Raw genomic sequence first — 25,335 nt, forward strand, 5'->3', positions numbered from 1 at the left:
AAACGGACGCTTTTGCATCTCACACATCGGAATGAGACCGTCGTGGCAGGGGATCGAAACAGCGACTTCATGCTTAGCAACAGAACGCTGAGTCGCAGATGACGTTGTCAGAGTGGCTGCTTTTTCGCTTCCCATCCACAAACAATTACATGAGGTGTTATTGAAAGAAAAAATTTCGTGCACTACACACACACACACGAAATGACGGTCTCAAATTTATTACCGTCGATGGATACACAATTCTGCGCATCGGGCAAAAAACAAGAAATCCGACGGCAAAGCGGGAAATGTCGATTTGCTAAAAGCAGTGCGTCTTGCGACGCCCCAGCCGCCTCGCAGCAAGGTAGAGACAGACGACGAGCGCCGAGCAGAAGACAAGAACGCAGCCGGAGCCAAAGTACTGCTGCTTCCGGACCACCCGCGAGTCGTGCTCGTCCTCCGGTTTCCTTCGCGCGACGTCCCGCAACCACGGGTAACTTTCGGGACACGGTTTGCAGCCGACGAGCTGCCGGGTTTCATCGATCGGCGCGTCGGGAAACAAGCACGAGTGGACTCGCGGACAACGCCGGAACTCCGAGGCCCTCGAGCAACCGTTCTGCGCGTACTCGCCGAGGGGCTTGGGGTCCCGCATGAACCGCACCACTTCGGCCACGGTGACGACGAACACGTCGTCCATGGTGAGGAGCCAGTCGACGAAGGAAAGGTAACCCTGCCGGCGCCTCGGATTCTGCAGCCAGGTTTCGTGGATGAACACCGGGAACGGAGCTCTGTTGGTGTGGTAGTACCGCTCGAAATTTGACCTGTGTGGAATCGTATAGAGTTGGGTTAACAAAAAGAAATGTGCGTAAAACGCGTCGACAATGGTCTTCAATGCAAGCGAACAGACGGACGCTTCTGGGAAGCTGTGCCCTTGGTTAAAAGAATGATACGCTTGAATGCGTATGCTTGTTCCTTGAATATGTATAGGTGTGTTGATTGTTTTATCGCGTAATCTTGCAGAGAACAGAGTCGTTAACCGGCACATTTGTAGCGCTATATCATATAGGTGGTTATACATACTATATGAGCAGGCTGGTTACATGTGTGTTTCCGCCAGCGGAGGGAGCGCCGGCGCTCGTTGGCTCCCGAACGGACTCGAAGGCGAGTCCCGCTTGTCGAAACGTTGGGCTATCTTGCTTTCACCTCGCTCTCGTTTCGCTCGTCGTCTTGAGTTTCCGTCTCCCGCCCTCCCCGCGTTAGGCCTAAGCTAAGTGGTTCAGGTTCACGTTTTCTTTCTTTTCTATTTTGAGCACGTGCACGCGCCCGTGCGTGCGTGTCGGGCGCACCTGAGGTAATCCAGCGTGTCTTCCTCCGTGGTCGGCTGCGGCGTGCAGGCGTCGGGCATGGAACAGCTGCTGCCGAGCGATCCGTCGCCGCGCGAGGTCGTCGGATAGAAGCCGTTGAGCGGCACCAGCCACAGGCCCCGGTGGCTACCGCTGGGACACGACGGCACCGTGCATTCCGTCGCCAGGCCGTAGTCCAGCGTGTAGGGGAACACTGGCAGCTTGTCGGTCATCTTGATGTAGCTGCGCGTTTGAAGCAACGAGCAGGCATATATGTGCAGCAGCTGCAGGCTTCGTCTCGAAGAACGATTGAATGCGTTTATTTAAAAAGGCGATGCATGCCGTACGGCAAACTAAGCATTGCACTGCTGCTGCGGTCATGATAGGGGAAACTGTCATGCACCCTAAAGTATATGACGCGGCAGCACACAAAAAGGTGCCGTTCTGCTCATTGTCAAATATTCCGCCGTACTGTCACATTACGTCAACATGACTGCGTTCGACAGTAGGTTCGTCGTTTATTCGGTAAATGAGAGGAGGAAGACAGTGAAGTTATTGGTGGCTGCGCTGTAACGCCCTAGCTCAGGCGACTGATAGCTGATCATCGAACTGACGACAATAGCGAACAATGGTTGTTCATATGTTTTCATAGAAGCTTTCATTCATGTATAAATTTATTTACCTCATTGTACGGTATGTAAATCACTTCCTCCTCTCCCCGTCTCTTTCCTTTCTACTCCACTCTCGCATGTTGAATGCTGCTCAGGTGTCGGCACATGTACAGCTGGACAGATATACAGTGCGGTCTTCAAGTCATAAAAATTAAAGGCTCGACTTTCTGAGTTGTTAGCGCATTGCGGGAGCCTATCGGCTGTGGCTCTGCATCCCGGATGGGCGCCATGCGCCCATCCGGCAGCCGGTATAAGCAGCCGGGTGTAAGCAGCCGGTATATGTATACTCACTCGATGAAGATGGAAGAGTCGTAGACGAATCCGTTCTGCCGCATCATGCGGTACGCTTCTCCGCTGCCCGCCTCCAGGTAGGGCGCCCGCGCTCCCACCATGTCCCGCTCGGGGATCAACGCGTAGTCGCGCAGCAAGTCGCGGTCGCCCACGAACTCCGCCTCCCAGCCGGCGACGTCCAGCGTGCGCCAGTAGCTCATGTTGTCGCGGTGCCTGCATGCGGATCGCCCATTCATCGGTAGAGCGTAGATTATAAGTGCCAGCAATGAGGTGGGGCAGATTTTGTAAGGAATACTGGCCGGGGGTGCCATTCGGGAAATTGTCAAATTCCACCGTGCTGTCGAATCCACCACCCTGTCAGCTATGATTGGCTCAAAATGCCGCCATTACAGAATTTGACAATATGCCAGAATTCAACAATACACAGTTTTAGCGTGCCCGGTATTCCTGTAAACGCAGGCGTACTGGGCGTTCTGCCGGATGAGCGGAGGCTTAAGCGTGAGCGACCTGCACAGTGCAGCCACCTGGTGGCGCAGGGCTCAACCAAACGAACACAAAGCTTATATAGCTGTAACCAAATGTACTCTGCTGCTTGTGTAAATTTTCGGTAGCAGCATAATCGTGAACACGTTGTCTTTTGATATGTCTAAAATGTTTTACACTTAATTGGTTACACCAATATTAGATCTGCGTTTGACTGGTTGGGCTCTGCACCACTAGGAGGCTGCACCGTGCAGCCCGCTCACGTTTATGGCTCCGCCCATCCTGCAAAACGCGAAACAAATAAAAGGAACACGACTTAGCTATTATGTCAGTGCCTACTATATAGAGCAGCAGCTGGGTAGAATATGGTTGGTCACTAATAAATCTTGTGTTTCCTATGTTGAAACTGTACGTCAAAAGGCGGCGCTGCCAAAACGACTGCTCCCGTCTACGCCACCGCTCATCCGATACATTCCGCAAATGCCTGGTAAGACGCCATATGGTAAGCTAAACCTCTGGTGCAATTTCGCGTTGTCATGTGCTTTTTCCTCTAAAGGTCAACATTCAAATATAATATGCTTTATTTGACTCTCGAACAAATTATAATAGCTTAGAATATGGTTGACTAAGTTTCAACCGAATTCACAAAAGAAAAGTTTAATATCGCACAAGGAAGCCATTAAAATGCCACGTCTTTCAAAGTTGACTACGGTGCTTCAAATTTTCACGCATTCAAAAACAAAATATTGCGAAGTATGCTAGTGTAGAAAACATATGTATGAATTTCGCTTTCTATCCTCGTTTCATTGCCAAATTGTCTACTTCGGGTATTTCAGTTAATAGAAACTACAATAAGTGTAAACATTACGCGAATATACGTCGCTCGTGAATATACGCATGACATAGACGCGTGCCTTGCTTTTTATTGTGTGTTCCTTTGCAATATAACAAAATATCAGCTATGATATAGCTTCCTTTACAGAAGTAACATGCCTCTGCTTTCCTGTTTTCCTTTTACTTTCATCATAATCATACGCGACAAGTTTTTGGTTATTATATAACTACATTTCTGATGTCACAGTATGTATTTGTGTATATATAAAAGATGCAAATAGTTCATGTGTACATTCATGCTATATTTAGTTTTTTATGGTGCAAACACTGTTCCTTCTGCATTGTGATTTGCTTTGTTTCTGTTTGAGCACCTTACGCGCTGCTTTGCGTTACCCGCCTTGTAGCTGCCACCTGGGCATGCGTCACGCTACTTCTACGGAATTTAGCTTAGGTATAGTCAGTCAGAAGTATCTCGTAAATAATATGTCATTGAACTGACTTAAAGTTAAAAACAATCGTTCATACCTAGTCGATTGAGATTTTTCAGCAAGCTAGCTGTATGTACAGGAATTCGCTCGATCACGAGCCACTGAAAAAAAAAATTTAGTGCAGATGCCTCATATATGTCACTCACGAGTCGCCTCCAAAAAATTAAGCTGTCATTGTTTTCTGTCTGCACAAGACGTGTGCGCAGATGTTTGACTTGGTGGGTATCCTTCGCCAGTGACGTGAATGCATCTGCTTAAAGCTTGGCACCGGGGCTGACAGTCTACTGTACGAATAATTAAATAAAAGAAAGGATGACAGTTGTTGCGACGCTATATATATATATATATATATATATATATATATATATATATATATATAGAGAGAGAGAGAGAGAGAGAGAGAGAGAGAGACCATCCCGGTGACTCACTGGTTTCGGCCACGTTGTAAGAATAACCACTCCTGCACCGTGGTTTCGCGGTTCTAGCGCTGAGCTCGAGGTCGCAGGTTCGATTGCCGCATAGCTCGTGTGTTTATTTGGTAAGTTAAGATCAATCCAGCAATCATGCTTACACGTGACACACTGCAATACGGCAGCAAAAAAAAGGTACATACGTGGCCGCAAGCAAGGTCGACAGAGGACCCAGCATAATAATTGCGATAAATACCAGAAATCATGGAAGGAAGTGGAAAAGAAAAAAAGACCAAGAGGGAGTGCCGCGCGACAATATTGATAATAATAATATTTGGGGTTTTACGTGCCAAACCGCTTTCTGATTATGAGGCACGCCGTAGTGGAGGGCTCCGGAAATTTTGACCACCTGGGGTTCTTTAACGTGCGCCTAAATCTAAGCACACGGGTGTTTTCGCATTTCGCCCCCATCGAAATGCGGCCGCCGTGGCCGGGATTCGATCCCGCGACCTCGTGCTCAGCAGCCCAACACCATAGCCCCTGAGCAACCACGGCGGGTCGCGACAATATTGAAGCCTAGTCACAGAAAAAAGTCAGAGCCCTTCCACTATGTGAAGATGGAAGACCAGCGAAGCTGTATCGCTCACTAGCTATATTAAAGGGCCCCTCAACAGGTCTGGCCATTTCGAGCTGACAAGCGCAGAGCATACATTGCGCGATAACAATAGTGTCTGCAAAGTATTACATCGCTAGGCGCCACGGAAAGGCCTGAAAGTTCAATCCGAACGCCGTTTCCCTCGTCACTCGCGGCGAATCCGCCCGGAGAGGGACGGTGACGTAGTCGGGCTCCTGAGCCTACGTAATCGTGTCCGCAGTGTGACGTCGCTCGTGGTGACACGTGACTGCGAGAATGATTCAAGGCAACATCTGTTGTGTGATCTGCTGCTTAAATTGACGAATATAAGTTTAGAGAAATAATAAAACACACAAACGGTATGTCTGCGTGTTTTTTGTTTTACATCGCACCGAAGGAATAGAGGTGTACTTCCGCTTCGTCTGCTTGTTCCCACGGTCGTGCAGTCACGTGCGCAGGTATTGAAACTATGCCATTTTTCTACCGCGTTCCAGCGCGTGATCATGCTCTGCGATCCGCTAGTTCTGCCTCAGTATTCGTGTAGCACTGAATTATACCGCTAGCCATGTGTTCTTGTGCACAGCGCGCAAAATCGTGCGCTGCGCGAACGAGACAACAGCTCGCGCGCAACGCCGTCAGTAAAAATGCGCACGCTTCAAAAAATAAATAAATAAATAAAAAATAAAAAAATAAAAAAATGAGAACGAGGAGAATAAAACAAATGAAGGTGGCACCTGTGAGGTATGCGTCAGGCGATGCTCTAGGCCCGAGGAGAACGCAGGGAAGGAATTTCGCTTGCGGAGGCTAGACGGGGCGAGTGGAGAGAGTGTCTCGCTATGCAGCTGTTGGAGCTCACCTTCTGAAATCATGGGTTCGCGGCACTGAAATATTTATATTTCGGTTGTTAATGAGCCGATTTGAAAAATGTTTGCGGCAGAACGCTCCCTAGAGGACACGCAACAACTTCCAGAGTGTAGCCGAAATTTTCTATGGGGCCTGGTGAGGGGCCCTTTAAACGAAGCGAGAAGCTCGTTTGGACCTTTCCATCATGTGTCATGTGCACAATGCCCTCTGACAAAGCACCCGCCGTGGTTGCTCATTGGCTATGGTGTTGGGTTGCTGAGCACGAGGTCGCGGGATCGAATCCCGGCCACGGCGGCCGCATTTCGATGGGGGCGAAATGCGAAAACACCCGTCTGCTTAGATTTATGTGCACGTTAAAGAATTTCAGGTGGTCGAAATTTCCGCAGTCCTCCACAACGGCGTGCCTCGTAATCAGAAAGTGGTTTTGGCACGTAAAACCCCATAATCTGATTTTAATTTAATCCCCTTTGAAACTCCCTGGGTGTCACCATTCTACCCTTTCGACACCTCTAATTACTCATGATCCCCCTTCAAAACCACTGCAGGAACTGCAGTGCTTAGCTTTAGACAGAATGGACACAGATAGAAGGGGGAAACGAGGTAGGCGACGTCAAAGACGTTTTGGTATAAGGCTGGGCCCCAATGCCCTCTGACGCGCCCTGAGGGACGCCTAAATGCCTTCTGAAGAATTCCTAGGTATACGTGATTGTGGCGCGAAATACATTTTGTGAAAAAGGGACTTCTCAAGCTCCCTCGGGGACGCAACAATGCCCTTGAACCCCCGCAAGAGCATTGCAGGACCAGCCGCGCTTGCCTCCGTGCTCACGCCCAACAGCAACGATAGTCCAGAGAGGAGGAATGCTAGAGAAGGAAGAGAGAGAGGGTGGGGAATAGGTACAACCGGATCCCGTCCCGACATAGTCAGGAAACGGGTGACTAAGCCCTTTGCGCTAGTGGCAGTTCACCTAACGTGACACGGGAGGCGTCGTCAGAAATCATTGCTCATTTGGGCTCTCTTCGGTAAAGGAATGAGTGAATGAATGACCCGTCTCTCTGATTGTATTGCGTGGACAGACACAAGTGGTGAAGGCAAGGTATAACATCATACACGACATCACGACTGTCGTATGCCGTCAAAATCACCGCCAAAATACCGTCAATGAACGCAAACAGCACACAGATGGTGCAGCACACAACCAATGGCATACACGACTCACGTGATCGAGTGGATCGCGATCTCGCTGCCCACGCTGTGGAGCTCGTGCACGAGCGAGAAGTCGGTGTAGGCGGCCGACACGAAGAACGTGGCGGCCAAGTTGCAGCCGTTGGCCCGATTCCGGCGCCTTCCCGTGCCGAGCAGCTGGCGGTAGAAATCCATGTTCTCCACGTGGACCGCGTCGTCGAACGTCAGCATGACGAACTGGGGCATGCTGCTGGCGCTCAGGTTCGCCGGCGGTCGCGTGCCCAAGCAGAAGCAGTTGTCGCGCAAGCTGCACACGCTGGGGTCGCACGGGGTCGCAGATCCCGCGACGGTGGTTTCCCAGGCCCACGGCACGATGAAGAGGAGGCTTAGCACGTACCTCGTCATGGCTCTAGCTCTCCCTTCCGAGTCCCCGACGATCACTTAATTCGCAGCGGGAATTGTACCTTTGAGTATGCAGTCCAAGTGAGCATGCACAGGTTCTGCAGGTTCTGCAAGCCTGCAGGTTCGACGAGTCTATACCTTGGAATCACAATGACTTTCTGCTCGCTTCAATAACAGCAGTTGTTGCTGAAAGCGTTCGCATGTGTATGTACTCAGCGTGACTTAACAGAGGCACAGACATTTTCAAATTTGCAGGCTTACGAGACGGTATCGGCACTTCGCACTATAGTCTATGGGACTCCGCGGTGACGTAACTGCTCGGTTTTACCACTAGACCACGGGGAAATTGCAACCGGACATCACGTGATATTTGGAGCACCTGCCTGCCTGCATCGGTATAAACGTGCACCCCCTAGTGAAACGGAATCCGCTGCCTGAGCTATGTGCTGTACGCGTTCTGTGCGGATGACGCGCAGTGAACCGCAAGCGCCCCGTCGCCAACAGCTGGCGGGGCGCGGCATTTTACGCGGCCGATGCACTGCCCGTGTCGTCAGTGCATGGCCGCTCTACCTTCCGGTACCGTCTTCGCCACATGCCAGCTAGTGTGACATGAAGGCTAATCAGCGCGCCGTTCAGGTAAACAGCAGGCTGCAAACGACGAGTCGCGAGTTGACTCCTATACCTGAACGAACAATTTAAATAAAGCCAGTCGCGGGTCCCTCCGAGTTATTTAACGGTGGATGGATGGATGGATGGATGGATGTTATAAGCGTCCCCTTTGGAACGGGGCGGTGGGTTGAGCCACCAAGCCCTTGCTGTTATAATGCCTAATGTCCTCCCTATCTTAAAGAACACAAAAAAGAAAAAAAAAACACAATGAATTCCCATAACCAAATTTTCTGACCCCCTATTGCAGACTTTGTTCTTGCACGTCTCCGTTTTTTTGTCGTTTCCCTCATTTTTCTTCCACCAATCTTCCAATCGCGTCTTACTAATCTCTATTGCGGATATGTTTACTTCCCCCTGCTCTCGCTGAACCCAAGAGATGCAAGGAGGCCAGTGGTGCCTAAATCGACCGCTCGGCAGATATCTTCACATTCTAATAAAACATGCTCCATCGTTTCCCTAGCTTTACGGATAGCAAGCACATGGTTATTCTTCTTCTTCTTCTTAAAGCATCCTGGTCTCGCTTCGAAAAGTAATGAGCTTCCCTTTAAGTTATCATAAATTGTTTCTTTCCTGATTTCGAATTTTCCTCTTGAATTTTCCCGATCGCGATCAGAAGCGTACGTGTGACACCGATACAATGTACCTGCTTTATAATCGCGATCGAGCCAGATCGGGAACAAATTTTTCTATCGTGATTGGCTGCCTTCCACGGGTGCACTAAGTAGCCAATCGCGACCGAGAACTTTGACCGAGCTCGATCACGATCAAAAGTGTCCCCAGTGACACCCGTATTACACTCGATACAGTAAGTACCACGTTAAGAAAAAAAAAAAAGAAAACACATGAGCCATTCCACTCTGTGAAGTTGAATCACTAACGAAGCTCTTTATAGCACACGACACAGAGGTGAAACAGAACTTTGAACGAAGTTACGGACAAATTTACGGTGATTTTTATATACATTCGCGTGGACGACGGGTCTACCGCACCTAGGAGCCGTAGGAAACTATAGACACGCATGGACATAACGACGGCACCGCCACCACGGGAGAACGGAAGGAAAGGAGATACGCAAGCGCTTGGAACGCCGACAAAGAAGGGGCGGTTCGAACTTAAGACATCGCGGGTCAAAGTGTGGTATCTGTTCTTGTCAGCTTAATATGTGATACGGGGTCTATTTGGACCCAAAATGTTAAACTTACTTTTGCAAGTTGGCGGAGTGCTTGAAGCTTGCTTCACCTCCGCCGCGGATCGGCGCGGTATTGCACTATCTCTGGGATCGACCCGCTGTTTTCGCACACGCTGAACAAAATGCGCGGAAACCCAGCATATGAACAGCTTGGCAGTAAAAAGGAAAAAAGGAAAAGACGCTGGAGTGCCTGCCTGTGGCCTCCAACACTGCGGGCTCTATTTGTGCGAACAGATGTCGGAGGCAAAAAGTGCGACAGGTTCGCGCATGCTCCACACCTACCAGCCATCCAAGGAGAACCGGAGCTACGCTATGTGCGTGTCAAGGATGAAATTTTTTCCAAGCTGCGGCTTGTCGCTATATTAGAATATTACCAGTGATGCGCAGGTTTTTATTAGCACGTTTTGTTAGTACTACCAGTTTTGTACACCGAACTACGATATATATGGAACCATGCTGCAATCCGCATAGGCTGACGAACAAAATGAATTAAGTAACCGCTACTATAGCTTCTAATTTCTAGAAATGCACCGTTAGTACCATTTGCACAAGGCCTTCGCTAATTACCACTTACTTCTAACCTTGCGCACAAAACTGTCTTTTCTTTGACATACACAGTTTGTGCACTGTGAGTAGACGAATGAGTCACACCTAATCGAATTTTGGCACATCAGAATGTAAATTTGTAGAGCTCACTCTACTTTTCCTTCGTTCGTGTCATTCGTTCGTTCGTTCGCTCGCTAGTTTTAGTTAGTTAGTTAGTTTCGTTCGTTCGTTCGTTCGTTCGCTCGTTCGTTCGTTTGCTAGATTTAGTTAGTTTCGTTCGTTCGTTCGTTCGTTCGCTAGTTTTAGTTAGTTAGTTTCGTTCGTTCGTTCGCTAGTTTTAGTTAGTTAGTTTCGTTCGCTCGTTCGTTCGCTCGTTCGTTCGTTCGTTCGTTCGTTCGTTCGTTCGTTCGTTCGCTCGCTAGTTTTAGTTAGTTAGTTTCGTTCGCTCGTTCGTTCGTTCGTTCGTTCGCTAGTTTTAGTTAGTTAGTTAGTTAGTTTCGTTCGTTCGTTCGTTCGTTCGTTCGCTAGATTTAGTTAGTTAGTTTCGTTCGTTCGTTCGTTAGTTCGTTCGCTAGCTTTAGTTAGTTAGTTAGTTTCGTTCGCTCGTTCGTTCGTTCGTTCGCTAGTTTTAGTTAGTTAGTTTCGTTCGCTCGTTCGTTCGTTCGTTCGCTAGTTTTAGTTAGTTAGTTAGTTAGTTTCGTTCGTTCGTTCGTTCGTTCGTTCGTTCGCTAGATTTAGTTAGTTTCGCTCGTTCGTTCGTTCGCTAGATTTAGTTAGTTAGTTAGTTAGTTTCGTTAGTTCGTTCGTTCGCTAGTTTTAGTTAGTTAGTTAGTTTCGTTCGCTCGTTCGTTCGCTCGTTCGTTCGTTCGTTCGCTAGTTTTAGTTAGTTTCGTTCGCTCGTTCGTTCGTTCGTTCGCTAGTTTTAGTTAGTTAGTTAGTTTCGTTCGTTCGTTCGTTCGCTAGTTTTAGTTAGTTTCGTTCGTTCGTTCGTTCGTTCGTTCGTTTCGTTCGTTTCGTTTCGTTCGTTTCGTTCGTTTCGTTCGTTTCGTTCGATCGATCGATGCCCCAAAACAGAGGGCTACGGATATGTTTGATCACACGCATCCCGGGCGAGCACAGTATAAACGGACGTTTTTGCATCTCACACATCGGAATGAGACCGTCGTAGCAGTGGATCGAAACAGCGACTTCATGCTTAGCAACAGAACGCTGAGTCGCAGATGACGCTTTTAAAGCAGCTACTTAATTTCGCTTCACATCGTCAAACAATTAGATCAGGCGTTGCTGAAAAAGAAATTCGTGCACTATACACACACGAAATGACTGTCTCTAATTTATTAGCGTCCACAGATACAATTCTGTGCATCGGGTAAAGAACAGAAAATCCGACGACAAAGCGGGGAAGGTCGATTCGCTAAGAGCAGTGCGTCTTGCGACGCCCCAACCGCCTCGCAGCAAGGTAGAGACAGACGACGAGCGCCGAGCAGAAGACAAGAACGCAGCCGGAGCCAAAGTACTGCTGCTTCCGGACCACCCGCGAGTCGTGCTCGTCTTCCGCTTTCCTTCGCGTGACGTCCCGCAACCACGGGTAACTTTCGGGACACGGTTTGCAGCCGACGAGCTGCCGGGTTTCGTCGATCGGCGCGTCGGGAAACGAGCACGAGTGGACTCGCGCACAACGCCGGAACTCCGAGGCCCTCGAGCAACCGGTCTGCGCGTACTCGCCGAGGGGCTTGGGGTCCCGCATGAAGCGCACCACTTCGGCCACGGTGACGACGAACACGTCGTCCATGGTGAGGAGCCAGTCGACGAAGGAGAGGTAACCCTGCCGGCGCCTCGGATTCTGCAGCCAGGTTTCGTGGATGAACAACGGGAACGGAGCCTTGTTGATGTGGTAGTACCGCTCGAAATTCGACCTGTGTGGAATCGTATAGAGTGGGTTTACAAAAAAAAAAAAAAAGCGTAAAACGAGTCGACGATGATCGTCAACGTAACCGAACAAACGAACGCTTCTGGGAAGCTGTGCCCTTAATTAACAGAATGATACGGTTGAAGGCGTATATGTTTGTTCATTGAGAATGTTTGGGTATAGAGCGCGTGTTGATTGTTTCATTGTGTAGTCCTGTAGAGAACAGAGCCGTTAACCAGCACATTCGTAGCGGAATAGCATGGGTGGCTAACACGTACTTTGTATGAGCAGGTTCGTTATATGTGTGTTTATAGCCAGCGGCAGGAGCGCAGGCTTGGACGGCTACTGCCATCGTCCTCTCACGTTTCCGGAGCGCTCTGACGCAGCCGCCAGAAGGGGAGAGGAAGAGGAGTGTTGTCCTTCGCGAGCATTTCACCGCAGCAACCGAACCTTCGGGGACCCCAGACAAACTTCATTGGCCCCCCTGTGCGACAGCATGTTTCTCTCTCGGCCAAAGGCGCCTCGCAATTCGATCGCAGCTCGAGGGCATGCGACCTTAGCGTCGGAGAGCTTTTGTGTCGACGGTGATGGTCGACACAAAACCATGAAAAACGCGGGACCCCCCGAAAGAGCCAGATGTGCGACGGTTGATTCGAGAGTCTTCGAAATCGGTCTTCGAATGAAGTAGTCAGTAACGACCGGTAAATTCAAGTATTCTTTTCCGAAATAATTTTCGTATATAAATATATAGTTCAAATCCTCAAGTGTGCGCGATCAAGCTTATTATTAGGGCAAGAGTGCGATAAATTTCGTCTCGGCGGCCCTACTAGAGATAAAAAAGTTACGTGGTACAGCGCATCATACGTCGCTCAAGTATCATCATCATCAGCCTGGTTACGCCCACTGCAGGGAAAAGGCCTCTCCCATACTTCTCCAACTACCCCGGTCATGTACTAATTGTGGCCATGATGTCCCTGCAAACTTCTTAATGTCATCCGCCCACCTAACTTTCTGCCGCCCCCTGCTACGCTTCCCTTCCCTTGGAATCCAGTCCGTAACCCTTAATGACCATCGGTTATCTTCCCTCCTCATTGCATGTCCTGCCCATGCCCCTTTCTTTTTCTTGATTTCAACTAAGATGTCATTAACCCGCGTTTGTTACCTCACCCAATCTGCGCTTTTCTTATCCCTGCAGCGTTACAACATCATTCTTCTTTCCATAGCTCGTTGCGTCGTCCTCAATTGAAGTAGAACCCTTTTCGTAAGCCTCCACGTTTCTGCCCCGTACGTGAGTACTGATAAGACACAGCGAATCGCAAGTTACTAAGGTATTCTCCATCAACTTTTATCCCCAATTCTTCCCACTCCAGGTCTTTGAACACCTCCTGTAAACGCGCTGTGAATAGCATTGGAGAGATCGTATTTCTTTATTGGGATTTTGTTGCTTTCTTTATGGAGGACTTATGATAGTGTGAATATGGTCTATTGTTGAGTAGCCTTTACGGAATCCTGCCTGGTCCTTTGGTTGACAGAAGTTAAGGTGTTCCTGATTCTATTTGCGATTACCTTAGTAAATACTTTGTAGGCAACGGACAGTAAGCTGATCGGTCTATAATTTTTCAAGTCTTTGGCGTCCCCTTTCTTATGGATTAGGATTATGTTAGCGTTCTTCGAAGATTCTGGTACACTCGAGGTCATGAGGCATTGCGTATATAGGGTGGCCAGTCTTTCTAGAACAATGTTCCCACCATCCTTCAACAAATCTGCTGTTACCTGATCCTCCCCAGCTGCCTTCCCCCTTTGCATAGTCCCCAAGGCGTTCTTTACTTCTTCCGGCGTTAGTTGTGGTATTTCGAATTCCTCTAGACTATTCTCGCTCACATTATCGTCGTGGGTGCCACTGGTACTGTATAAAGCTCTATGCAACTCCTCAGCCACTTGAACTATCTCATCCATATTAGTAATGATATTGCCGGCTTTGTCTCTTAACGTATACGTTTGATTCCTGCCTATTCCTATTTTCTTCTTCACTGCTTTTAGGCTTCCTCCGTTCCTGAGAGCATGTTCAATTCTATCCATATTATAGTTCCTTATGTCAGCTGTCTTACGCTTGTTGATTAACTTAGAAAGTTCTGGCAGTTCTATTCTAGCTGTAGGGTTAGAGGCTTTCGTACATTGACGTTTCTTGATCAGATCTTTCGTCTCCTGCGATAGCTTACTGGTATCCTGTCTAACGGAGTTACCACCGACTTCTATTGCACACTCCTTAATAATGCCTACAAGATTGTCGTTCATTGCTTCAACACTAAGGTCCTCTTCCTGAGTTAAAGCCGAATACCTGTTCTGTAGCTTGATCCGGAATTCCTTTAGTTTCCTCTCTTACTGCTAACTCATTGATTGGCTTCTTATGTACCAGCTTCTTCCGTTCCCTCCTCAGGTCTAGGCTGATTCGAGTTCTTACCATCCTATGGTCACTGCAGCGCACCTTGCCGAGCACCTCCACATCTTGTATGATGCCATGGTTAGCGCAGATTGTGAAGTCTATTTCATTTCTAGTCTCGGCATTTGGGCTCCTCCACGTCCACTTTCGGCTAACCCGCTTGCGGAAGAAGGTATTCATTATCCGCATATTATTCTGTTCTGCAAACTCTACTAAGAACTCTCCCCTGCTATTCCTAGAGTCTATGCCATATTCCCCCACTGACTCGTCTCCAGCCTGCTTCTTGCCTACCCTGGCATTGAAGTCGCCCATCAGTATAGTGTATTTTCAGTTTCAGTTTATTTGTCATTCAAAAAACAATAAGTAAACAACAAATAGCATGCAGCCGAGGGTCCCAAAGTCAATGACTGCAACGGGACCCTCGGTTCTAAAAAGAAAAAGAAAAGGTGTGTACAAAACGTGGGTTAAAGCAGCAAATATAAAAAAAGTACAAGGAAAACAAATGAATGCGCGTAATGCTATACATTAGTAAGAGAAAACAAACCAAAAAGTACATATATCAAAAAGCATAATTCTACAGAGAACATGTCATAGGACATGAAACTATTTACAAAAAGAAATAAATCATCTTAAGTCATGTTTGAATACATTCAAAGATGACGTTAGTTTAAGTGAATGGGGTACGTCATTCCATATTTTAAAGCTGAAAACGAGGATGCCATTTTCCCATAGTTTGTGTTACATTTAGGTAATAAAAAGTTGTAATTATGCGCAAACCTAGTGTGGTTGGTATTAGTGAGTAATTTGTAGTCCACAATTTCGTAAGGAAGCTGTTTGTTAAGTAATTTAATAAAGAAAACACTCAGATGATACTTAAACAAGCCAGATACAGGTAGTATAAAGTTTGCCTGGAGTAGCGGGAGAGCATTTGAGTAAAATGAACTGTTGGTGATTATGCGAATAGCCTGGTTCTGTATGTGTTGAATAGACGAGAGGTGGCAGTTATACGTATTTCCCCAGGAAGCAATACCATAGGTTATATTACTGTGAATGAACGCAAATATAGAGATAATAATGCGTTTGCTGAAAAGAATGCACGTGATTTTATGAGAGCTCTTACGCCGAAAGCTGTTTTCTGTTTAACAAACGCAATATGATTAGTAAATTTCAAGTGAGAATCCAATTTTATGCCAAGGAAGAAAACACAGTCCGCTGGTGACTGTCGAGAGTTACTCGGGGGAAAAACGGCACGATCTTCTGCTTTGTTTTAAATAACATGAACCGAGTTTTGAGAGGGTTTCAAATTAAATTATTTAAATGACACCATTCAACAACTTTTGCCAGTTCATTGTTCAGTTTAAGGAGTAAGGTTGGTAAAGAGTTATCAGACATGGAAATAGTGGTATCATCAGCATATAAAATGGCATTAGAAAGGTCAAGAACATCGGGTAAGTCGTTAATGTAAATGCAAAACAACAAGGGTCCCAGTATTGAGCCCTGTGGTACCCCTTGATTAACAACTTTCGACTCGGAATAAATGCCCCCTACACAGACTGTTTGCTCACGGTCATGTAAGTAATCTTTAAGGAAAGTTAAAGCTGGACCTGTTATACCTAAAGATTCTAGTTTGGCAAATAAAATGGTATGATTCACAGTGTCAAAAGCTTTAGTAAAATCTAAAAATACTGAGCAAACAAATTTACCACTGTCAATAGAACACCTTATGTAATCGGTTAAGGCAATAAGAGCTAAGCTCGTCGAACTGCCAGGACGGAAACCGAATTGGCAAGATTTCAACAACTGAAACTTTGTTAGGTAACTGTTTACACGTTTCAGAAATAATTTCTCGATAAGTTTACTAATGGAGGACAAAATAGAGATTGGGCGATCATTAGACACGGGAGATTTATCACCATTTTTAAAGACAGGAATTACTTTTGCCTTCTTAAGCGAACTTTAACCATCGCCGATTCCACGTCTTCATAAAAGCTTTCGACTTCCTGGTCGTCATGACGTCATATGTCGTCATGACTGGATGTAGGGGCGTAGACGTGTACGACCTTCAATTTGGACTTCTTATTAAGTTTCACAACAAGACCTGCAACCCTCTCTTTAATGCTATAGAATTCCTGTATGTTACCAGCTATATTCTTATTAATCAGGAATCCGACTCCTAGTTCTCCTCTCTCCGCTAAACCCCGGTAGCACAGGACGTGCCCGCTATTTAGCACTGTATATGCTTCTTTTGGCCTCCTAACTTCACTGAGCCCTATTATATCCCTATTTACTACCCTCTAATTCCTCCAATAACACTGTTAGACTCGCCTCACTAGATAACGTTCTAACGTTAAACGTTGCCAGGTACAGATTCCAATGGCGGCGTGGCTCAAGTATAGCCATACTTTCCTTCTAAACAGAGATCGTTCGCGCTCTCTGAATAACCCTTAGAATGCGAACAAATTGCTGATGTGTTTCTAATGCTCCATTTGGACTTTCAGCAAACAAAGCTTCGTAACGTGCAATGCTATCACAGAAACTTGCGAACATCGTGAACGCTACAGTATACTGCATTTGTGAATACTATATAAATAGGAATGTATCTTTATATTATTTGTGAGAACGGCTGTTTCATTATTCGAAAAGAGTTGGATATTCAATTATATTTACCTCTGGCACTGTAAGATTCGTATTCAATTCGATCTCGAAAATTACTAGTTGCACAGCCCTGTTTAGGTGGCGCCACAACTGCGCAGCGCGGCGTAACGTCATCATGGCCGCCATGTTAGGGTTGTACAAACACTAGCACGTGGAGAAGCTGCGTAACGAAGAAAGACGACAGCACCACAGGCGCGCTTCCTGCGCAGAGCGACAAATCGATGTATTGATAATGTGCTGAAGAACGGTCACCGCCAAAAAGCATTAGAATTTATACGCGTCCAATATGGTGCATAGGTTCTGACGTCATCGCGGCCGCCATGTTCGCGAGTATATATATGATGATGATGATATACAAGCCGGAACATGGCGGCCGCGATGACGATCACGTGGCGCGTCCGTGGCTTCACGTGAAACGACTATCTGTAGCCCAAGCTCGCGTCATCGTGCACGTTAAGGATGTGCGCTGCAGGGGCTCCGTGTGTGATGCCTGCGTGTATGCGCGCAAAGCCTGTCTCAAATGCACGCCTAAGCAAGTCGTTTAGGTTCATTTTTTTTCTCTTTGTTTTCTTTTCTATTTTCAGCACACCAGCCCGCACGTGTCAGGCGCACCTGAGGAAATCCAGCGTGTCGTCCTCCGTGTTCGGCTGCGGCGTGCACGTGTCGGGCATGGCGCAGCTGCTGCCGAGCCGTCCGTCGGCGCGCGAGGTCGTCCGATAGAAGCTGTTGAGCGGCACCAGCCACAGGCCCCGGTGGCTACCGCTGGGACACGACGGCACCGTGCATTCCGTCGCCAGGCCGTAGTCCAGCGTGTAGGGGAACACGGGCAGCTTGTCGGTCTTGTTCATGTAGCTGCGCGTTCGAAACAACGGGCAAGCATATATGCTGCAGCTGCAGGCTCCTTCACGAAGAACGATTGCACGCATTCATTTAAAAAAAAAAAGTGATGTATGCCGTACGGCAAACAAAGCACTGCCGCTGCTGTAACGAAAGGGAAAACTGTAATGCACCCTAATGTGTACGGAGCCGTGTATACAAAAGGTGCCGTCCTGCTCATTGTCACATTAAGGACAAGAGGAAAAGTAATATTAATCGTGATTGCACTAACTATACAGCTGAGGCGGCTGGCACCTGATCACTGAAGTGACGACAGTAGTAAACAATGGTTGTAAATGTTTACATAGGCGCCTTTGTTTATTTCTTCATTTATTTACCTCATTGTGCGATATGTAAATTTCCTTCCTCCTCTCCGTCTTTCCCTCTCCTACTCCACCCTCGCATGTTGACTGCCGTTCAGATGTGAGCAGATGTACATCCATAGACAGTTACACCGTGTTCAGTGGTACTTTCCTCTTTCCTGTTTTTCTTTTCTTTCCTGTCATATAAACATAAATAACCAATTACATACTAATACTACACCTGAACGACAGCCAGCAGAAGGGAATGTGTTGGGTGAGTAAAGGATAGTGAGATACAGGATAGCAAAGGAGATCGAAAAAACAACCAGAACTGTCCGCATCCGATTGCCGACCGAATGGGAGCTTCAGGCATGCCTGAAGGCCTGATCTTTGCAAGGATTATTAGCTTAAAGTGGGCAAGCCATTCTCCTCCTTCTCCTCCCTTCTCTGCAACACGAAAACGGGCTCTCGTTACTCCTCTACTAGCTGACACGAACTCTAGCGTTTGCTTCACTGAGTACAAGATGGTTTTGTGGTAGCAAAAGCAGTATTAGTGTAGTAGTACTTAGTAGTGGCAGTTTTAGTAGCAGTAGTATATGCTTCGGCGGCACTCGAACAAAACATTTTCAAGTCCCAAAAATTAATGGCTCGACTGTTTCTGAGTTGTGAACCGCCAATCGCGCTACGGGAATCTTGCGGCCATGGCTCTGCATCCCGGATGGGCGCCATGCGACTGTGTAAGCAGTCGGTATATGTATACTCACTCGATGCAGATGGAAGAGTCGTAGACGAATCCGTTCTGTCGCATCATGCGGTACGCTTCTCCGTTGCCCGCCTCCAGGTAGGGCGCCCGCGCGCCCACCATGTCCCGCTCGGGGATCAACGCGTAGTCGCGCAGTAGGTCGCGGTCGCCCACGAACTCCGCCTCCCAGCCGGCGATGTCCAGCGTGCGCCAGTAGCTCAGGTTGTTGCGGTGCCTGCATGCGGATCGCCCATTCATTGGGAGAGCGTAGGTCATAAGTGCGAGCAATGAGGTGGGGCAGATTTTGTAAGGAATACCGGGGGTGCCATTCTGGAAAGTGTCAAATTTCACCGTTCTGTCGAATTCAACACCCTGTCAGCTCTGATTGGCTTAAAATGCCGCAATTACAGAATTCGACAGTATGCCGGAATTCTACAACACCGAGTTTTAGCGTGTCCAGTATTCCGGTAAACGGAAGCGTACTGGCCGTTTTGCCGGATGGGTGCAGGCTTAAACGTGAGCGGCCTACACGGTGCAGCCACCTGGTGGCGTAGGGCTCAAACAGATGAACACAAAGCTAATATAGCTGTAACCAAATGTACTCTACTTTGCTGCTTGTGTAAATATTCAGTAGCAGCATAATCGTGAACACGTCTGTTGAAATATCTAAAATGTCTACACCATAGGTTACCCCAATATTAGCTGTGCGTTTGGCTGGTTGGGCACTGCGCCACCAGGTGGCTGCACCATGCAGCCCGCTCACGGTTATGCATCCGCCCCTACGGCAAAACGCCCAGCTGGCCTGCGCTTACCGGAATAGCGGACGCGCTACATCTTTCTAATGTCCAGAACCGCCCTCCCCCCCAATTTACTGGAGACGCGGACGGCAGTAGCAACGCTGGCAGCGACATCCATCAACACAGTCTCGAAAAACAATGCGTTAGAGAAACGTTTCTGTGCTACATAATAGGTATGCTCGTCGAAGAAAAATAATAAAAGGAGTGCGAGTTAGCGATTACGTGGCTGCTTACTGCTTACAGCAGCAGCTGAGCAGATATATGGTTGGTCACTGTAATATCTGTGTACCCTATGCTTAAACTGTGAGCCTCAATATGGCACCACCAAAAAGACGGCTTCCATCTACCTCTCCGGTAACGCGCTATTAAGTAAATGCACTGGGAATACGCGATATGGAAAGCTAAAACTCTAATACATTTGGTGCAACTTCGCGTTGCCGTGCACTTCTTCCACTAAAGGTCAAAATTCAAATATGTTTCCTTTGCTTTTCGACTAAACTACTATAGCCAATTAGTATGGTTAAGTCTCGACCAAATTTACAAAAAAATAGATTTTTAATATTGCAGAAGAAAGTTACTCAAATGCCTCGTCTTTCAAACTTGACTACGGTGCTTGCACTTTTCATGCTTTCCAAAAAATGCAACGTACTATCGCGTATAGAAAATATATCTATTAATTTCGCTTTCTATCCTCGCTTCATTGTCAACTTCGGATAGTTCTTATAATAGGAACGACAATAATTAAAAGCCTTACACGAATATACGTCGTTCGTAAATACTCGCTACATAGACGCATGGTTTGTTTTTTATTCCCTTTTAGTGTCCAATGTAACAAAATCCCTGCTACGACAGCTTCCTTTACATAAGCAACATGCTTCTGCTTTGTTGTCTCCCTTTTACTTTCATCAAATGCTACAAGATATTGTGATATAACTGCATTGCTAGTGTCCCGATATGTATATATATATGCTTGAATATTTGAATAATCTTATTGCGCTGCAAGCGCAACTGCTGTTGCTTTTTCTTGCTTTTATTTAATTATTTGTACAGTATATACTGGCAGCCCCAGTGCCAAGCTTTAAGCAGACGAATTCACGTCACTTGCGAAGGATAGCCACTGATGCAAGCATCTGTGCACACATCTTGCACAGACAGAAGACAATGACTGTTGAATTATTTGAAGGCGGCTCATGAGTAGCCTATGAGATATCCGCACTGATTTTCCCGTGGCTCATGATCGAGCGTTTCTGTATACCGCTTGCTGTATACTCTTAAAATAATCGTTCACATCGATCTAGCCCGCTGAAATTTCGCAGCAAGCTCGATCATCCGGTGGCTCCCTGGCTTCGGCGTTCTGCGCTGTTGAGCACGCGGTATCAAGTTAGATTCCCGCATAGGCCGTGTGTTTATATGGTAAGTTAAGCTCAATCAATCAGTCAATCATACTATCACATGGTACACTGCAATACGACGGCAAAAAGGAACATATATGATTGCCGCAAGCAAGATCGGCAGAGGACACAGCATAATTGCATAAACAACAGAGATTACGGAAGACGGAAAGAGACTAGGAGGGAGCGTCCCACGACAACATTGAAGCCTAATCATAAATATATATAGATATGTAAATGAAGGACTTATGAGAAAAAAGTCGCAGCTTCTCTCGAAAGGCGAAGCATCGATTGCGATAGCAAATTATTAGACAGCTATACGAAGTAACAATAGTAGTTTTATAGGCCGTACGTGCAAACTTGGAAACATTCCCTTACTAACTAAATTAACAGGCATGGCGTCAGCGCGCACAGGCTAGCATGAACTCACCACACCCGATGACCGCGGACACTCAAAACGCGTGAGGAATCGCGGCAGCAGCAGCGAGCGAAGTGACTTTAGTGCTGTATTGACCCTTTTCGCGAAGCAGTTTGTTCTAGAGAAACGAGATGGCGCTTTCGGTGGTGCGCCGCACGTCGGCTCTGTGACAGTGCATGAATACGAAACCATTACCGTTTCCACCTTGCTTCTGTGCAATCAGCTGTTGGAAATGCGGCTGAGTTTTCGCTAACGCACTGTCCTCCAATCATGCCGGATTGAATCATGTGGATTGAAGACGTGTGCGATAGCTGGCTTCAAAAATAGTGACTGGTATATTAAGGAGTGGAATGAATCTGTGTGGCCAAGCTCGCGGACCGCTACTGCAATTGTCCGTTACGTGTTACCGGCACTTCGAGATGTACGGCTTTCCTCGAGGATACAGAAATTTGCGCCAGCGTTGTATCGCTAACCTTAAAAACTGCTTCAGCGGCGAAACGTCGGCAAGAGTGAGTACCGCTCGTTAAACAGTGGCAAAGGGAGTAGCGCCGCTTCCTGTAATAGTAAGTTTCGCGCATAGTAGCAACACACATCTACCCCGATCGGCATTGAAATTTAACGTGTCTAGCGCCAACGTGTCTGAGTGAATGGGTGCACACTTGAATATATGCGCACCACATACGCGCAACAAGTGACGGACTACACCGATAGCGCACAAAAGGTCGAAGCAGAATGTTTCCTGACAGTCCACAACAGTGAGTTACTAGCGGTAATACATATTTGCTACAAGGTATTACAATGTACAAAACGGCTACGTTCCAAACCTTGCGCGCAGAAAGAACAAATATATCGAAACTGAGCACACCAGCGAGCGATTAGGCAGAAATAATCATATAGTGACCGCACCAAGGAAATTTGAGTTCGAAATTTGACATGCCGCTGCTTCAAAATATGTGCCAAATAAAGAACGAAGAGCAAAAGACCCTAATCGTGATTCAGTTCATGAGCACAAAGTTCGGATAGCTTAGAATACATATTTAGCCTCGCTTTTGACACAAGCACGATATATATACGCTGCTCGCGCCGTTTGGACATGGCTTAATCAGCTTCCAAAGCGTTTTTGCATGTTCTTTGAAGCTGTGGCCAAAGCTTCGCGTCACCCACCAAGTCGCCGTCTACGAGATCTCCCGAAACAAAGGTTTGCTAGGCCGCACCGGCGTCATTCACACCCGTTGTAAACGCGGAGGCAATTGAGGCGAGCAATGGACGCGTCACCACGTGAACCAACATGTCAGCGCTCATGGGGTCACCGCGAAAAGGGTCAATATCGCTTCGACGCAAAGCGCCGAGAACACAGCACGCCCAAACGCATATGAGCCGTCTGCAGATCGCGTTCGAGATAGGGCGCTCGCGCGGCCGCGCAAAGTGCACAGTTGCTGCCCGAGAACAGCGCCGCCTCCCCGCTTTTCTCCCTTGTGCGCGCGAGATTGAGCCGCGATCGTCTGTTCCCCTTGCGCGCAGTCGCGAAATACGCAGTTGCTGCCGAAGAAAAACACCGCCCCCTCCCTCCCACGGCCTTTGACGCGACGGAAGACGGCGCGTTTCCTCTCAGATTTCCTCCTTTGCGTGCGCCAGATTAGGCCGCCATTGTCGGCTCCCCTCGTGCACTTTCACTCGCACGTGCACCATACGGCGCGCGGCGAAGGTGTTATCACCCTTGGACTTTATACGGCACATCACGGCGATGGCGACGACAAAAATTCGCCCGGAGAGCATGTATATACACTTGCTATCGCAATAATAGGCCCTCACCATGCGATATGTAGGCAAGCGGCAATTTCTAACCCCCGAGCACGTGGAGGACAGAGCAGAGCCAAATGGCGAGCGTGAGGGCCTATTTTCCAGGAGTGAACAACGCTCAGATAGTCCTCCTATAGACATAGAGTTTCTTACGAAGTAATTATGTTATGAAACTACGCTCTTAGGGAGGCAGACGCTGCGCCAGAGGAGGTTGGCTTGCCGAGGCTAGCTAGCTGCCTGACGTCATGCTCCTTCCTAAGTTTGTTTTCCTTCTCCCACGTGTATAATCCAAGGAGGTGGCACAACCAATGGCATACACGACTCACGTGATGGAGTGGATCGCGATCTCGCTGCCCACGCTGTGCAGCTCGTGCACGAGCGAGTAGTCGGTGTAGCCGGCTGACACGAAGAACGTGGCGGCCAAGTTGCAGCCGTTGGCCCGATTCCGGCGCCTTCCCGGGCTGAGCAGCTGGCGGTAGAAGTCTATGTTCTGCTCGTTGACCGCGTCGTCGAATGTCAGCATGACGAACTGGGGCATGCTGCTGGCGCTCAGATTCGTCGGCGGTCGCGTGCCCAAGCAGAAACAGTTGTCGCGCAAGCTGCACACTCTGGGGTCGCACGTGGTCGCAACTCCTGCGACAGTGGTTTCCCAGGCACACGGGACGATAAAGAGGAGGCTTAATACGTACCTCGTCATGGCTCTAGCCCTGCCCTTCCGATTCCCCGACGATCACTTAATTTGTAGCGGGAGTTGTATACCTGTGAGTATTCAGTCCAGCTGAGCAGAAGCACGCACAAGTTCTGCAGGTTCTGTAAGCCTGCAGGTTCGACAAGACGGCCTAGTGTACCTTGGGATCACAATGACGTTCTGAACGCTGCAGTTGCTGCGGGAAGCGTTCGCATCTGTACATTCAGCGTGACTTAACCGAGACACCGGCGCTTTCAAATTTCCCGGCTTACGAAGCGGTATCGGCACTTCGCAGTAGTCACGTGGGACATGCGCGATGACGTATCTGCTCGGTTTTACCGCCACCACGGGGAAACTGCAACCGCATAACACGAGATATATCGGAACACTTGCCTGCCTGCATCGGCATAAACGCGCACCCACTAGTGGAACGATATCCGCGGCGTGCGTTTCATGTATGTGTGTGTTCTGTGCAGATGACGCGCAGTGAACAGCTGGCGTGGCGCGGTCTTTACGCGGCCAACTGCGCGTGTCGTCAGCGCGTAGCCGCTGACTTCCGGTGCCGCCTGCACTGCGTGTCAGCTAAAATGACTGACGGCTAATCAGCGTGCCGTTCAGATAAACAGCAGGCTGCGAGCGGCTAGCCCGTGTTGACTCCTATATGTATAGCTATACACGTACAATTTTAAAACAGACCCAGCCCCGGATCCGCCTGAAATAACATATGCACCCCGTCATATTTGGTATCTTTTAAACTACACCGTGCTACACCAAGCGATAGTGGTAGAAATGTAGGAAATGGAATCTGGAATAGAAATATAGGATCTCAACGTCAAACAGACGATCGGACATGTTAAGTATTCATGCTATGAGCCTGTATTATGCAGCTAAGACCCCGTCGTTATAGGGAATGACGAAGGACACTGAGCATATATAGTCAAGAGCGTGCTTAACTGGGCTGGTTGGTGCATGTCGAAGGGAATCGAACAACGGTGGTCTCTGTCGTGTACATTACGTTCCGTCTCTATCGCGGTGTTCAACAACGAACATAATCGAAAGAAAGAACTGGGGGACGCGTAAGCTTGGCATTTAAGAGTGGTACGCGATAGCATTCGAACATCCCTGACTGCTTCTCACGCTTCCGGGCAACTGCAGCTTACGCGTGACCGTAATGTTTACTGGGAAACGCTGGAGGCGAAATGTATGCACGAATGCGAGCCTTCTGGTGGAAACGTGGCCTCGTGCGTGCGCCGATATTCCGTTATTTTTTCGCACTTTTGGTATTTCAGTCTGGGAAGATTTAACATAGAAGGCATGCGCTGTCGACGTTT

The 25,335-nt window shown here is 48.0% G+C and overlaps 1 protein-coding gene and 1 pseudogene across 4 annotated transcripts; one reads left to right on the forward strand and one right to left on the reverse strand.

Annotated features, from left to right (window-relative positions):
- Window positions 1–202: 202 nt before the first annotated feature.
- On the reverse strand, window positions 203–24,493 carry LOC142557524 (chitin deacetylase 7-like). 4 transcript variants are annotated; one of them, XM_075669439.1, is made up of 5 exons: window positions 24,006–24,492; window positions 7,215–7,577; window positions 2,285–2,497; window positions 1,326–1,565; window positions 203–800 (listed from the first exon to the last, which is right to left on the reverse strand). In XM_075669439.1, exons 1-5 carry the CDS (start codon window positions 24,011–24,013, stop codon window positions 299–301), a joined length of 1,326 nt encoding a protein of 441 aa, XP_075525554.1. In that variant the 5' UTR covers window positions 24,014–24,492; the 3' UTR covers window positions 203–298. The 4 variants fall into 4 exon arrangements, with proteins under 4 accessions (XP_075525554.1, XP_075525553.1, XP_075525555.1 ...); XM_075669438.1 differs by lacking the exon at window positions 24,006–24,492 and adding an exon at window positions 9,454–9,562 and having other exon boundaries at window positions 7,215–7,697; XM_075669440.1 differs by lacking the exon at window positions 7,215–7,577 and having other exon boundaries at window positions 23,643–24,493.
- LOC142558676 (U2 spliceosomal RNA) lies at window positions 9,371–9,544 on the forward strand (annotated as a pseudogene).
- Window positions 24,494–25,335: the final 842 nt, after the last annotated feature.

This window comes from Dermacentor variabilis, chromosome 9 (genome assembly GCF_050947875.1).
Source record: "Dermacentor variabilis isolate Ectoservices chromosome 9, ASM5094787v1, whole genome shotgun sequence".
Taxonomy (NCBI): domain Eukaryota; kingdom Metazoa; phylum Arthropoda; class Arachnida; order Ixodida; family Ixodidae; genus Dermacentor; species Dermacentor variabilis.